The sequence below is a fragment of the Capra hircus genome, chromosome 11 (genome assembly GCF_001704415.2).
Source record: "Capra hircus breed San Clemente chromosome 11, ASM170441v1, whole genome shotgun sequence".
Taxonomy (NCBI): domain Eukaryota; kingdom Metazoa; phylum Chordata; class Mammalia; order Artiodactyla; family Bovidae; genus Capra; species Capra hircus.
In genome coordinates this window covers 98103590-98118049 of record NC_030818.1, presented here as the reverse complement: position 1 = coordinate 98118049, position 14460 = coordinate 98103590, and the positions used below count along the sequence as shown (strand labels likewise).

Here is a 14460-nt window from a genome sequence, read left to right as displayed (position 1 = left end):
CATGTCCAACTCTTGCGACCCCATGGACTAGCCCGTCAGGTTCCTCTGTCCATGGGATTCTCCAGGCAAGAAGACTGGAGTGGGTTGCCATTTCCTTCTCCAATATATCTAGGAGCAGGATGCAAAATTTTGCAACTTCGTTTTCCAAAGTAGTATAGAGATGCATTTTTAACACTTGCTTTCTTCACTTATGACATATTCCCCTGAACATCCTGGACATCTCTTCCTGTCGGTGTATATTGATCTGAATCATTCATTTAGCAGGGCTGTGCCTTTGTTCATTTAACCAGGCGTCCAGCCTTCTTATTTTTCACTATCGCAGAAAATGATGTAATGAATACCATGATAATTATAAGAAGTAATGTAACGTTTTTTAATCCTTACAACACCGCCGGAGGTTGTTCGCCCCATTTTTCGAAAGCAGGGGAAGCGGCAAGTCGAGTGCCAAGGCCACACAGCTAGCAGCTGGCAGAGCTGAACTTGCACAGTGGACCCCTGCGTTCACCCAGGGTGATTACTGGGTGCAGGGCTCTGGAGGCCCGAGGTAGGGATGCCCAGGGAGAAACTCAATTGATTCCAAGGGCAGGGTGGTCTGTGACTCAGTTGCCCCATCCCGGCCTTGGGGACAGTAAAGTGAAGTGGGTGTGGGTCTGACCCACAGAAGAGGTTCTTCGGAAGGCTGTTACTGTCCTTGTCACTACAGGCTGCCTAGAGGCGTGAGCAAGGCGCCTGGGTGCCCTGTGCGGGGGTCGCCTGCCCCTCACCCATCCCCATCTGCACCGCCCCGGGGCGGAGCCACCCGCGGCCCCTCGAGGCTCCGCCCGCCTCCCAGGCCTGGGCCGGAGTTCGGGGAGCGGCGGCGCTAGGACCCGGCGGGCCGGGGCTGCGGCGGGGCCTGGGCGGCCAGAGCATCGCGGACCCCGGCTCTCGGCTCCCGGCGCCATGTGAGGGGGCTCGGGGGCCGCGGGGAGCCAGCGCTCCCCGGGGGAGGTGAGCAGGCCCCGCGCGGGGGCGGGCTGCGGGAGGGGGCGCCGCCTGCACCCCTGGTGGGGGTGGGGGTGGGGTTGGGAGCCACTGGTGATGGAGATTGATGCGGGGGCCACCCGGGGCTCCCCTAGACCCACTCTCTCTTGGCAATCGCGCCTGAAGATCCCGGTCCTCGCGCCCAAGGGCTGTCGCAGGGTTCGCGGGGCCTCCCGCCGCTGACACCCCATTTGAGCTCGGGGACCCTGCCGCCGTCCTACCTGCCTCCCTTCTTCCCAGCTGAGGCTAGAGCTCCTTACCCGCCGGAGTGCTGGAGTTCGTGGGGTGGGGGGATCAGCGCAAGCGGGATGCAGAGAACTCGTCGCCCCCTACCAGATGCACCCACCGTTTCGGAGTCCCCTATTTGGAATTAGGAGCCCCCTCCCCCTTCTCCCCGGAGCTCTCCTCCTACGCGACTCGTGGGGGCGTCCCGACCGTGTAGGAGGAATCCTCGAGCTGGGCAAGGCGAAACCCCCAAACAGAGGGCAGGGTGTGGCCCCCAGCCTTAGCCCACGGTTTCCGCCTTCTGACCGGGCCTCCTCAGGGCTGAGTCCACGCTCCTGGCCTTAGGGCTGTGGACAGCCACCTCCCTGGCTGAGGAAGTGGCTTCCCAGCAGGCCTGCTATCCCTGCTGAATCAGGTGCTGGGAATGCGCCCGGTGGCCTCTGGTCAGTACCAGCCCTGGGGGATCCTTGAGAGAGATTCCGTCAGGCTCAGCCCCAGGTTGCTGCCTGGAAACAAGCCTGGAAATAAGACTTCCCAGCAAATTCTGAACAGCTCTGCAAGGCACTTTGCCTCTGTGAACCTCAGTCTCCTCATCTGTGAAATGGGGATGAGAGCCCCTACTGTGTACAATTGCCAGGAAGATTCAGTGAGTGGGTGGTGCTTAGCAAGGACTCAGCATTTATTGATATTAGAGGGAAGTTGCTGGGCCAGGCGTCAGAGGAGGCCTGGGGGAGAATTGTTTGGCAAGCTCCTGAAGAGGCAGGCCTTGAACAATGAATAACCACAAAACTAACAGCTGCTGGCCCCGACCAAGCGCTTTCAAATCCCCGTGCTTCCCTTGCCACATCTGCTTGAATCCTTCTAACAATCTTGTGAGTTACCTACTCTTATCATTCCATTTCACAGATGAGGAAACTGAGGCTCAGAGAGGTCACATGGCTTGCCCGAGGCCACTCAGCCAGTAAGTGGAGGAACCTGGATTTGCAGTTGAACCTGAGATGCTGTACTGACCATGGCCTTCTCAGAGCAGGACTGTGACGGGGGCTGACCAAGGGGACAGTGGTCCTGGCTGAGGGCACTGCTCAGGCAAAGGTGGGAAAGTCGGGGGGCGGGTCTGGGAACAGGAGTGTTCTAGGGTGTCTGGAGCTTGGGGCATCCGAAGGAAAGCGTAGTGAGAGGGGAGGCTCAGCTCAGAGAAGCAGCTGGAATGCTAGAGGCCTCCTGGATAACTTTTGCATTAGTGGGCTGCGAGTCTAACAACCAGCCGCTCTTCCCTTCCGTTGAACCTCAGTCTCCTGATCTGTGCATCCGGCGGGACTGGACCCGGTGAGAGTCCCCATGAGAGTCCTAACTGGTGGCTTTGAAGGCCGGCTGCGGTGAAACCTGAAACAAGGCTTGGGAGGAGGGGGCGCCTGCAGAGAGAAGGCGGGGTTGGGTGGTGGGCGGAGTTAGGACCCAACCAGTCAAGAGCTGAGTGGGGACACCTCCTTTGGCCTGGCTATGCCTGGTGGTGGTGTAGGAGTAAACAGCTGCTAGGTCAGGGGGCGGAGATAGTGGCGGGAGCCGGGAGGCCTCTGGAGGGAAGCTTCGACCGAGCTGGGGAGCCCCTGGGCCCCAGTTTCTTTCTTTGCGCACTCACTTTCCGGGTCTTCTGGCCTAATCTGCTGGAGGTGGCTGGACACAAGTACTGACTCTCTTTTGAAAGGTGGGGAAATTGAAAACTGCAGAGAAGCTGCGTCCTGCGAAGATGGGGGCGGGGTGGGGGGCGTCTGTTGGAGAGTGAGGAGCAGAGTGTGTACGGTTCCCTGAGACCCTCTCCCCCCTCACCAGGGTGGAGCTGTGATTATGGCCATTGGATAGATGAGTCTGAACCCTTAACCCCCAAGATCTTATGTAATAACGAACAAAGTCAAAACCAAGGGAAAACAAGTTCAGAATGGAATCACCTAGTGGACCTCCTGCACATCTCCAGGGCCCTGGAGGCACAGCCAAGAATGGGAGTGAGGCCCCGGGCCAGCTGTGCCATCAGAGCTCTCAGCTGGAAGGTGGCCTGCAGGGGGACATTCCTGGCCCACCCCAGGTGGGAGGATGAGTGGGCATGAACAGGGTTGTGCAGAGTGTTCCAGTTGGAGGGGCCAGTTTATGCAAGACCTGGAAGGGTGTGAGTGTTGAGGAGTTTGGGGACCTACGAGGAATGTTGCTTTATTCCCAGCTTCGGGACCATAAGGCAAGGTTTAGAGTAGAGGTATGAATGGGCTCCTGCTAGGTGAGGAGCAGCACTCCCCCACCCCAGCAGGGGAGCCAGCCTTTGGCCTGCAAGCTGCCTTTGGCCCAGAGTGGGAGAGAGAACGGCAGGGAGAGAGGCAGGGCTCTGCCACCACCTGGCTGTATGACTTCTGACCAGTTCCTGCCCTTTCTCCACCTCGGTGTCTCCATCTGGAAAATGGGTACAACCCTGAGCCTTGGCGTCATGGGTGGATAGGAGAGCTGGTGGGAGTGGGGAGAGTGTTGCTTAGGACCAGCTGGACCATAATCCTTTCTGTGGCTTGCAGGTGTGACCACACACCCCTACCTGGGCCACCTGCAGGACACTGGCCCCTGCCCCTCAGGAGACGCCGGAGAGAGATGAAGAGCAACAAAGTAAGTTACCTTTTGTTACTTATCCCCATCTCTTTATTTCTTGTCTCCATCTCAGCTTCTTATTTCCCTTCGTGAAATGGTCGCCTTCGGACCTGCCTCATACCCAGTCTCTCTTCCCTGCTAAAAAGCTCCTGATGCGTGGGAGACTTCTGGTGCAAGCCTTGCTGTAGCCACTGACCTGTGTGGGCTGGGCAAGTTCCTGCCTCTCCCTGGGCCCAGGTCCACTTCTGTCCTCCTAGGCCTGACTGGTCCATCTGTGGTCAAGAATTAGCTGAGAAGGTGACTGGAGTTCTGTGTAGGGGGTGGGGGTGGGGAGAGAAGGTGAATGGGAGTCTGGGAGAGGGGACAGCGGTCAGAGTCAAAAATGACATAATGTTGTGAGCATCACTCCAAGGGTGCCAGGGTTCCCCATCATCCATTGTAAGGAGCAGTCACCGGGAATTTTCTAATGGTCCAGTGGTTAGGAATTGGTACTTTTACTGTTGGGGACAGGGTTTGATCCCTGATCAGGGAACTAAGAGCCTGCAAGCCTTGTGATGTGGCCAAAAAAAAAAAGGAGCTGCCCCCACAGTCAGAGCTGAAACTCAGGCCTTACTGGCCTGGAGACGGCAAGAGCTATGGCCCAGTGGATGGCAGAGAGCTCACGGTGACGCTGTGCCATGGAAGTTGTCATAAATCCACCTGCTAGGCTACAGAGAAGGCTGGTCACAGGAGGTAACTCCCAAGAGGCACTTCAAGCATCAGGCAGAACTGTTCCAGGAAGGAGAAGCTTCATTTTTGTGGGTGTTGCCAGTGGTTGAGTGTGCCACATGAGCTCAGCTCCGGAGAAGCTGTGGTCACAGTAGGAGTCGGGCATGCTGCTCCAAAACTGCCAGAGGGTGGATGCTGGAGGAAGCTGCTGACCCCTGGGAGAAGCCATGTGCCCTGGAGGAGCAAGTGCCCAGAACCAGGCTTAAAGCCCCCAGAACCTGGCAGCAAACTTCCTTCCTCCTGAAATCTATCTCTAGCACTCTCTACTAACAAAGTTTGCTAGCAAGGAAAAGCTTGTAAGAGGCCCAGATCCATTTTCACAGAGCAGGCAAAAAAGAGTAAAACCTGGTACTGAGAAGCGATACTTCAATAACCGCCTAGGGGGCTTAGCACAAAGAGTCAGGACTCCGGGGCCTCACCTAGCCTTGCATACCCTGGGCCAATAAGTCCCAGTGGATGCTTCAGAGATCACTTTTCTGCCTTCTGCCACAAGTTGGTGTACTGACTACCCACGCATCCTGATTCCTGACCACAACCTTTCCCTTCAGGTTTAAGTGAATGATGAACATTTATGGAGACTGTCTGGGGACAACCTGGACCCTCTCATTTGAAAGTCCCACCTGTCTCCAAGCATCCTTCCCGCTGCAGCTGGAGGGATCCTTGCAACCCCCATATCCAATCTGATCCAGCCACTCTTCTGTGCTCTGGCCTCCACCCTGGGAACTGAGATATGGTGGGGATCAAGGCTGACTCAGTCCCAGCCTTCAGAACTTACGGTTTCATCGAGGGGGATCTGAATGCAGTGGGATTGGTCCTGTGATAGCCGGTGCTCAGGGAGCTGGAGGAGGCCTTCCTGGGGGAGGTGGTACCTGAACTGGTGGAATAAAGAACAGGAATTAGCAGGCGTGGTAGGTGGTGAGGACTGTGCCGGACGGCTGGGCCCTCACTGGCCTCTCCCCTCTCCAGGAGCAGCGGTCGGCAGTGTTCGTGATCCTCTTTGCCCTCATCACCATCCTCATCCTCTACAGCTCCAACAGTGCCAATGAGGTCTTTCACTATGGCTCCCTGCGGGGCCGGACACGCCGGCCTGTCAACCTCAGGAAGTGGAGCATTACTGACGGATACATCCCCATTCTTGGCAACAAGGTAGGGCAGCCACTCTGGGGAACTCCCTGGGAGCTGCCTGGAGACTGCCCTTCCCCACTGCCCACCATCACTGCTCCTACCTTCTCCTCCTCCTCCTCTTCTCTCTACTTCCTCCATCCCTCCTAAAGAAAAGGCTGGACCCCAGGAGTCTGGTGCCTTCAGCCCCTTGTTTGCGATGTGACCTCTGACAAGCAGCCTGTCCTCTGGACCTGTTTTCTCCAAGGTTCCACCCTCAGTGCTGCTGCTGCTGCTGCTAAGTCACTTCAGTCGTGTCTGACTCTGTGTGACCCCATAGGCAGCAGCCCACCAGGCTCCCCCGTCCCTGGGATTCTCCAGGCAAGAACACCAGAGTGGGTTGCCGTTTCCTTCTCCGATGCATGAAAGTGAAAAGTGAAAGTGAAGTCACTCAGTCGTGTCCGACTCTTGGTGACCCCATGGACTGTAGCCTACCAGGCTCCTTCAATAGCCTATAATCTCCTGAATCAGAATCCCTTTGGAAAGGCCTGTCTGGTTTTCAGATCTCGGTCTCTGCAGGGGAGTCCACGTAGGATTTGGGAGTAGGACTCTAGGGTGCTTGACAACACAAAAGCAATAGTAAGAACGGCTGCCAGTGGTCAGTTGCCCGCTGTGTGCTGGGCACTGTGATCAGCAGTAATCCTCATACCAGCGCTGTGAGTTTAGCATTATCTCCCTTGATGAGATGGGAAAATTGAGGCTCAGAGAGGCAAAGTTACTTGCCCAAGGCAACACAGCAATCCCTTGAGGAGGAGCCCAGGTATTGCCCCAATATCTGATGAGATACAGCTGTGTGGAGAGGACCAGAGTCTTTCCTGGGGCTTCTGTTTGTCTTGGATAGCCATGAAACTCAGGTTGTATTTCCGGAGCTCACCTTGTAGTCCTCTGAGCCCCAGTATTTTCTTTGGGGTCAGGGAGAAAATTATTGGCCTCCAGCAGGGGTGCCACCTTCCAGAAGGAGGTCCCCCAGCCCCTGCCTACCTCTCTCTCTTCCCTCACTAACCCTCCTAAATCTCTAGAGGTCTTTGCATATAGAGCCTGGGACCATGAGCTCATCCTCACTGGAAAAAGGCCCATTAGCATGTGTTTAGAGACAGAGGCTTCCCTGGTAGCTCAGCTGATAAGAATCCACCTGCAATGCAGGAGACCCCAGTTCCATTCTTGGATCAGGAAGATCCCCTGGAGAAGGGATAGGTTACCCACTCTAGTATTCTTGGGCTTCCCTGGTAGCTCAGACAGTAAAGAATCTGCCTGCAATGTGGGAGGCCTGGGTTCGATCCCTGGGTTGGGAAGATTCCCTGGAGGAGGGTGTGGCAACTCATGCCAGTTTTCTTGCCTGGAGAATCCCATGGACAGAGGAGCCTGGTGGGCTACAGTTCATGGGGTTGAAAAGAGTCAGACATGACTGAGTGACTAAGCACAAGAGACAAATTAAGGGCTTCCCCAATTGCTCAGTGGTAAAAAAAATCTGCAGTGCAGGAGACGTGAGTTCAATCCTTGGGTTGGGAAGATTCCCCTGGGGGAGGGCATGGCAACCTGCTCTAGTATTCTTACCTGGAGAATTCTGTGAACAGAGGAGCCTAGTGGGCTGCAGTCCACGGGGCAGCAAAGAGTTAGACACAGCTGAGCTACTGAGCACGCACACACAACACAAGAGACAAATGAACACCTAACTGAGACTTTCTCTGCCCTAAGGATCCTTGAAAGAGAAACTAAAATGGTAGAATCCCTGGGAGAACATGGACCTGCTTGAGGGTGGGTGATGTGGAAGAGAATGAGACAGAGCTTGGCCAGCAGCTGTTTCCAGCCTGATAGGGGAGGCCAGGATGGTAGAGCTCAGGAAAGCTGGCAAAGCCATCAGTTGAGGTATTAAACATGAGACATGTTGCTGGATCTTGGAGTAAGGCCTCAAGGAAGGCTGCCTGGAGGAGGTGGCACCTGAACTTAGCCTTGAAGGGTGCACAGGAAATCCATGGGCAGAAAATAGGCTTCAGATAGCTTGTGGTTCCAATCTGTTTATTTCACCAATGGGAAAACAGAGGCTCAAAGCAGCTTCCACACCATTTCCTACTGACAAGTTGATGGCCGGTTTGTGGGTGATGTGGAAATGTCATGGATACACTGGGGAGGATGTCTTCTTTGAAGAGCTGGCCTGAGGGTGAAGCTGGGGCTCTATGGCCATGTAGACCTGGGTTCAGATCCTGGCCCTGCACGCCTCTGCTCTGTGCCCTTGGGAACATCCCAGCATGGCTGTCCTGCATGGTTTCTTTTCATCCTTCAGGTGTTAGCTGATAGAGGCCCCCTCAGATGACTTTTCAGGCATAGCCCTCACTCCTGCCAGTCTTGATCCTCTGCCCCTATTTTATTTCCTTCCCAGCACGTATACCTTACCACCTGGCATTGTTTTATCATTTACTTGTTCACCATCTGTCTCCCCAACTGTGAATTTCTTAAAGGCAGGAGTGGGGTCTCTTGTTTATTGCTCTGTCTCTTGCACTTGGCCATTAGCAAGCTTGCTGTAAATATCTGTTGAATGTTGAATGAATACAGCTCAATTTCCCTGTCTTTAAAATGGGCATCATAATTCCTGCCTCCTGGGGGCCTGGGTGTATGGAGCACAGCATCTGGCACCGAGTGGTCATAACAGTGTTGGCTTTCCTTAACCCTCCAGACGCTGCCCTCCAGGTGCGGCCAGTGTGTGATTGTCACCAGCTCCAGCCACCTGCTGGGCACCAAGCTGGGTCCTGAGATCGAGCGGGCCGAGTGCACAATCCGCATGAACGACGCACCCACTACGGGCTACTCGGCCGATGTGGGCAACAAGACCACCTTCCGCGTGGTGGCCCATTCCAGTGTATTCCATGTGCTGCGGAGGCCTCAGGAGTTTGTCAACCGGACCCCTGAAACTGTGTTCATCTTCTGGGGCCCCCCAAACAAGATGCAGAAGCCCCAGGGCAGCCTGGTGCGCGTCATCCAGCGGGCAGGCCTGGTCTTCCCCAACATGGAGGCCTATGCCATCTCCCTCAGCCGCATGCGCCAGTTTGACGACCTCTTCCGGAGTGAGACAGGCAAGGACAGGTACCAACCTCCTGCCCGCTCCCTCTGGCCAGCCCTGTGCTCCCTCTCAGCGTGCTCCACCTGGAGGGCCTCTTGCTCCCAGCATGCACTGCTCTGAGGGTGTGGTCACTTCCTGCCACCTTTTCTTGCTCAGGTTTCCTAGGGGAGTTGGCTTCATGTCCAGCTCTTAGCTTGTGTCATTTCCAACATGCTCTGCCTGGCCTCATCTCCCTGGGAGGGCTTGCCGTGCTCCCAGAGGACAAGGGCTCCCAGCATGCTCTGCTCTAAGGTAGTATCATCACTCCTAGCGTCTTTCTAGGACAGCCCTCCTGTAGCATGCCTCATGGAGCGTGTTGACCATTCCCAGCATGTCTCTTCTGAGGATACATCACCCTTGGTATGTGCTGCTCTGACTGATGTCTCTAGAAAAGCTAGGCCAGGGCCGTCCAATAAAAATATCATGCGAGCCACATAGGTCATTTAAAATTTTAGAGTAGCCACGTTTAAAAAGTAAAAAGAAACGGGCGAAATTAAATTCACTTTTATTCAACTTGATATGTCCAACATATAGGTCCTATACATATCTTGTTTGATTTATACCTAAATATTAAAAATTTTTAGAACTATTGTACATAGTATTAGAATTTTGATGGGTTTCCCATTATTCATTGCTATCTTATAGAAATATGATTGATTTTTGTGTGTTGACCTTATATCCAGTAATCTTCCTAAACTTACTTATTGGTTCAAGGAGACTTTTGTAGACTCTTTAGGTTTTCTGTGCAAATGATCATGATGTAACAACATGCATATAAGGACAGTTTTGTTTGTTTCCAATCTGTATGCCTCATTTCTTTTTTGTGCATTACTGCACTGCCTAGTGCTTTCAATATAACACTGAGTTGTTTTAGGAGTGGTGAGAGTGGACGTCCTTGCGTTGGTCTCAGTCTTAGGGGAAAACTGCTCAGCCTTTCATCATTGAACATGGTGTTAGTTGTAGGTTTTTGAAGCTATGGGTTGAAGAAGTTAACAGGTTGAGGAAGTTTGCTTCTCTTACTGGTTTGCTGAGACTTTTTGTTTGTTTTGGTTCTTGGTGATTTTTTTTTTAAGCCATGCTGTGCTCATTGGAAAAGACTCTGATGCTGGGAGGGATTGAGGGCAGGAGGAGAAGGGGGAGACAGAGGATGAGATGGGTGGATGGCATCACTGACTCGATGGACGTGAGTTTGAGTGAACTCCCGGAGTTGGTGATGGACAGGGAGGCCTGGTGTGCTGCGATTCATGGGGTCGCAAAGAATTGGACATGACTGAGCGACTGAACTGAACTGAACTGATGCGGCATGCGAGATCTTAGTTCCCCAACAAGGGATGAAATCTGTGCCCCCTGTTTTGGGAGAACGGAGTCTTAACAACTAGACTGCCCGGGAAGTCCTGCTAAAAGCATTTTTTTTTAGTCATTACTGGGTATTGGATTTATCAAATGTTTTTATGCATCAATTGATATCACATGGTTTTTCTTAAGACTATTAATATGATGGATTATATTGATTGATTTTTATATGTTTAATCAGTCTTGCTTTTCTGGAATAAACTATGCTTAGTTGTGGATGTCATTCTTTTTATATATTGCTGGATATGATTTGTAATATTTTGTTGAGATTTTTGTATCTGTGTTCATGAGAGATATTGGTCTGTAGTTTATTTTGTACTGTCTTTGCCTCATTTTGGTATCAGAGCAATGCTGGTCTCAGAAAGTGAATTGGGAAACATTTTCCTTCTATTTTCCGGAAAAGATTATATAGAATTGGTTTTATTTCTTCTTTAAATGTTTGGTAGAATTAGCCAATGTTTGGTAGAAACTCTTGGCCTGGAGTGTTCCTTTTCAGAAGATTTTTAATTTCTTTAAAAGTTATAGGATATTTAGGTTATCTATTTCATCTTGAGTTTTGGCAGTTTGTGGTTTCAAGGAATTGGCCCATTTCATCTAAATTATCAAATTCATGTACGTTGCTTTTTACAGTTTTCGTATTATTCTTTTAATGTCTACAAGGCCTATGACGAATCCTCCTTTTTTATTCTTGATATTGGTTAATTTGTGTCTTTTCTCTCTGTCAGTCTTGTAGAAGTTTATTTTTTCTTCAACTTTTCAAAGAACCCCCCCCAATCAAATATACCCTAAATATTTTCAGTTCAACAAGTAAACAGTGTCAGAAATTATCAGTGACATATTCTACACTCTTTTTTTCATGCTAAGGAATAAAGTGTGTATTTTACACCGACAGCACATCTTGACCACATGTCAAGTGCGCATGTGTGCGTGCGTGTGGCTGGTGGCTGTTCTGGTGGGCAGCACAGCCTGAAGTTCTTGGTTGCTCGCCCCATGCCTTGCTCTGAACTTGTCGCTTGTCACTCCTGGCAGGACCTCCGCTGATTAGTCTCCCCTTTGGAGTTTGCTCCGAGCGTGTGTGCAACTGCTTCCGCCTACCATGCTTTGTGGTCAGGGTCACTCCCAGCCTGCCCGAAGGTGACCAGGCTCCCCAGGAGTTAATTCCCAGCATGTCGTGTTCCTGTTCTTCCCCTCAAAGGAGCCCTCCCTCCACCCCTCATCTCTGTTCAGACTTGTCCGCGCTCCTGCAGCAGGGCTGGACAGGGGGTGACTGACACGGAAGGAGAGCCCCAGGAGGGGGCAGAGTGGGAGGAGTTCTGGGAAACTCCGGGTGGGTGGGCCCTTCCTCCCTGCCCGCCCCACCCCCACCCACACGCCCCCCTCATCATCACACCTCTCTGCCCTCAGGGAAAAGTCCCACTCGTGGTTGAGCACAGGCTGGTTCACCATGGTGATTGCGGTGGAGTTGTGTGACCACGTGCACGTCTACGGCATGGTGCCCCCTGACTACTGCAGGTGAGCACTCCCAGGGCGATGTCCAACTGTTAGCCTCAGGGTGGAGCAGCGGTCCTGGACACCTTGGCTGGGGTGCCTTTGAGGGTCTCGATTTTGCAGTATTCAAGTTGCTCTGCAGAGATCTAGGCTCTTCAGAGCTACCTCAGGGGCTTCCATCCCAGGCTCAGCCTGAGTCCAGAGTTTATATATTAATAGTTATTTTTATTATTACTATATGAAAAGCCCGGTAGGTGACAGCTGTTTTTTTTACTAAGTGCTGACCGTGTACCAAACATGGCTTTTTATTATCTCATTTACTCCTTATAGTGACTGTAAGGGATAAGAGGAGGATGTTTTGTGAACGGCCTCAGTTTCCAGGAACAGTAAGGGGTGGGGGCCAGACTTCAGAGCCCATGGTCCTTACCACTATCCCACATTGCCACCCTCTGGGGAAAAGGAAAAGTTTCCACTGCTTTAAAAAAAAATTAAAATTTGAGGACTTCCCTGGTGGCTCAGTGGTAAAGAATCAGCCTTGCAATGCAAGGCACATGGGGTTCACTCCCTGGTCCGGGAAGAATCCACATAAGCTCTTTTGCCACAGTAAGACCTGATGCGGCCAAATAGATTAAAGAAAAAAAAAAGTTTGAGAGTCACACACCTAGTCTCTACTATACCCATTTCACAGATGGGAAACTGAGGCCTAGGGAGAGGGCGGGGATTCTTGGTCAGAGGCTGGGAAGGGCAGGCTCTCACCAATGCCCACCTTGCCCTTACGGCCCCCTCTGTTCTGCCGCAGCCTGCGGCCCCACCTGCAGCGTATGCCCTACCACTACTATGAGCCCAAGGGGCCAGACGAGTGTGTCACCTACATCCAGAACGAGAACAGCCGCAAGGGCAACCACCACCGCTTCATCACGGAGAAGAGGGTCTTCTCGTCTTGGGCCCAGCTGTACGGAATCACCTTCTCCCACCCCTCCTGGACCTAGGCCACTGCGCCTGTGGGGCTCTCACGAGGGACACGGGAGAAGTGGCTCTCCACCCAGCTGCTCGACCTGGGGCCGTCCCTGGCCAATCAAGGCTGGTCAGGGTGTCTTCTGGCCGGTCAGGCCTTGAAGCAGGCGCAGCCTCCAGCCATCCAGGGCCTGGAGGAATCTCTTGGCCAATCAAGGATTTGGGCTTCTATGTGGTTAATCAGGTGTTGAGGGTATTTTTTGTCCAGTCAGGGTCTGAGCATAGTCAATCAGGGTATTTCTGAGTAATCTGAGGCTAAGGTCATGTCCTTTCCCGTGAGGCCTTGGTTCAGAACCCCAGGATGGACCACAAATCACTTCCTATTGATGGGGATGGTGGGGTCCTGTCCCAGGAAGCCACCTCCTCCCTTTCCAGAGCTAGAGAGAGGTTGAGTGGGGGTAGGGGGCCAGGCTGGGGCTAATTGTAGAGTCTGAGAACCCTCCCACCTCCCCCCACCGACCACCTTGAGTCTGTCCTCCGTTAAGACTGGGCATCTCCAGCCACCGCCCCTTGCTGGGGGGCTCAGCTTCCTGAGGGTCTGGGGTTCCCTTCCTCACCTCCTCCTGGAAACTTGAGGGTATTTTTGTGCAACTTCCTCAGGCTTTAGGGAACTCTGAAAAGAATGGACAAACCTTCAGCTGTTTTCTTAGCCCCTCTGCCTAGCTGCCATTAGCCTGGCTCTTGAGGGGCCAGGCCCGTTTCTGCCATCCAGCCATGAGGTTTTCCACCTGTTGGAGGAGCCTTTGGGGCTGAGAGGAGGGGGGATCCCAGCCCACCTGAGGTTTCCCGAAGCCCCTTCGTTGGCAGCTGCTGGAGTAGTCCAAGGGCCTTCCCCCACCTGGGCCTGGGAAGGCTCTAGAGGCCTGGGAGCTGTTGCCTAAGTTCTATCATCTCCCTCTACATCAGGCACTTTATTGCTGGGCCTTGGTGGGCTGGATTTACCCCCCAGCTCTTCTGGAGTCTTGAAGGGAAGAGACAGGAGGGCTTCCTGGAGGAGGCTGTGGATTGAGCAGGGTCAGGTGGGGAAGGAGGCCAGCAGTGAGTCATTGCACTTTGGGGCAAGGGGTGGGGGCCGGCGACTACCCTAGACTTGATTTTGTAATGATTTGTACAGAAATAAACGCACCTAAGCTCCAGCCCCGTTTCCCGTGTCTGAGTTCTAGCTCTCCCTCTGGCCCAGTACTTGGGGCCCTCACCTCCCAGGCTGGGAGCCTACACTCCAGCAGAATGGCCAGCTTCTTTGTGAGTCATGCATTTTACAGCCTGGGTGGAGACCTGGTGGCCCTGGGGGCTGGGGGTACACGGCTCCAGAGCCAAGCTCACCTGGCTCTTCCAGTCTGACCTCCCCTGCCTGTGTGACTTAGAGCAAGTCACTCCCCCTCTCAGAACCCCAGCTCCCTCTGGGCTGAAACCAGACACTACTCTCAAGGAGGTCAGGATCAAGGGAGGCGAGGGGGCCGTGGCAGGTTCAGGGCAGTCAGAGGCCCGCAGGAGGTTCAGGGCAGTGAGGGCCGCATGGCGCTGCAGCTGTGGAGGTGACGCTCTTCCTGAGGATGGTTCCTGCAGAGGTTTGGAGGGGAAGAGCGTCCCACAGGAAGAGAAGGGGGTGGGAGAGGATGACATTTCTGTCCCAGAAGCGGGGGGGATGGGATGGAGGAGGTTGAAGGGGAGAGGCAGGCAGTGGGGTCAGAGGTTGGCTGTAAGCAGGGTGG

The 14460-nt window shown here is 53.4% G+C and overlaps 1 protein-coding gene across 6 annotated transcripts; it reads left to right on the top strand.

The window, feature by feature from the left end:
* Window positions 826-13884, top strand: ST6GALNAC6 (ST6 N-acetylgalactosaminide alpha-2,6-sialyltransferase 6). Of its 6 annotated transcripts, none has more exons than XM_018055828.1 (7): window positions 833-990; window positions 2155-2340; window positions 3801-3888; window positions 5605-5784; window positions 8471-8877; window positions 11651-11758; window positions 12534-13884. In XM_018055828.1, the coding sequence occupies exons 3-7, from the start codon at window positions 3874-3876 to the stop codon at window positions 12721-12723; spliced, it is 900 nt and encodes a 299-aa protein (XP_017911317.1). In that variant the 5' UTR covers window positions 833-990; window positions 2155-2340; window positions 3801-3873; the 3' UTR covers window positions 12724-13884. The 6 variants fall into 6 exon arrangements, with proteins under 6 accessions (XP_017911320.1, XP_017911319.1, XP_017911317.1 ...); XM_018055827.1 differs by having other exon boundaries at window positions 834-990; window positions 2155-2209; XM_018055830.1 differs by lacking the exon at window positions 8471-8877 and having other exon boundaries at window positions 832-990; window positions 2155-2209.

What these genes read in the sequence shown, in the direction of transcription:
- ST6GALNAC6 (XM_018055827.1), top strand. Translation starts at nt 2,184, where the DNA reads ATGGCTTGCCCGAGGCCACTCAGCCA. An exon ending in AGTGAGACAGGCAAGGACAG is followed by an intron (nt 8,878 to 11,650) that starts GTACCAACCTCC and finishes CTCTGCCCTCAG; the next exon opens with GGAAAAGTCCCACTCGTGGT. An exon ending in GTGCCCCCTGACTACTGCAG is followed by an intron (nt 11,759 to 12,533) that starts GTGAGCACTCCC and finishes GTTCTGCCGCAG; the next exon opens with CCTGCGGCCCCACCTGCAGC.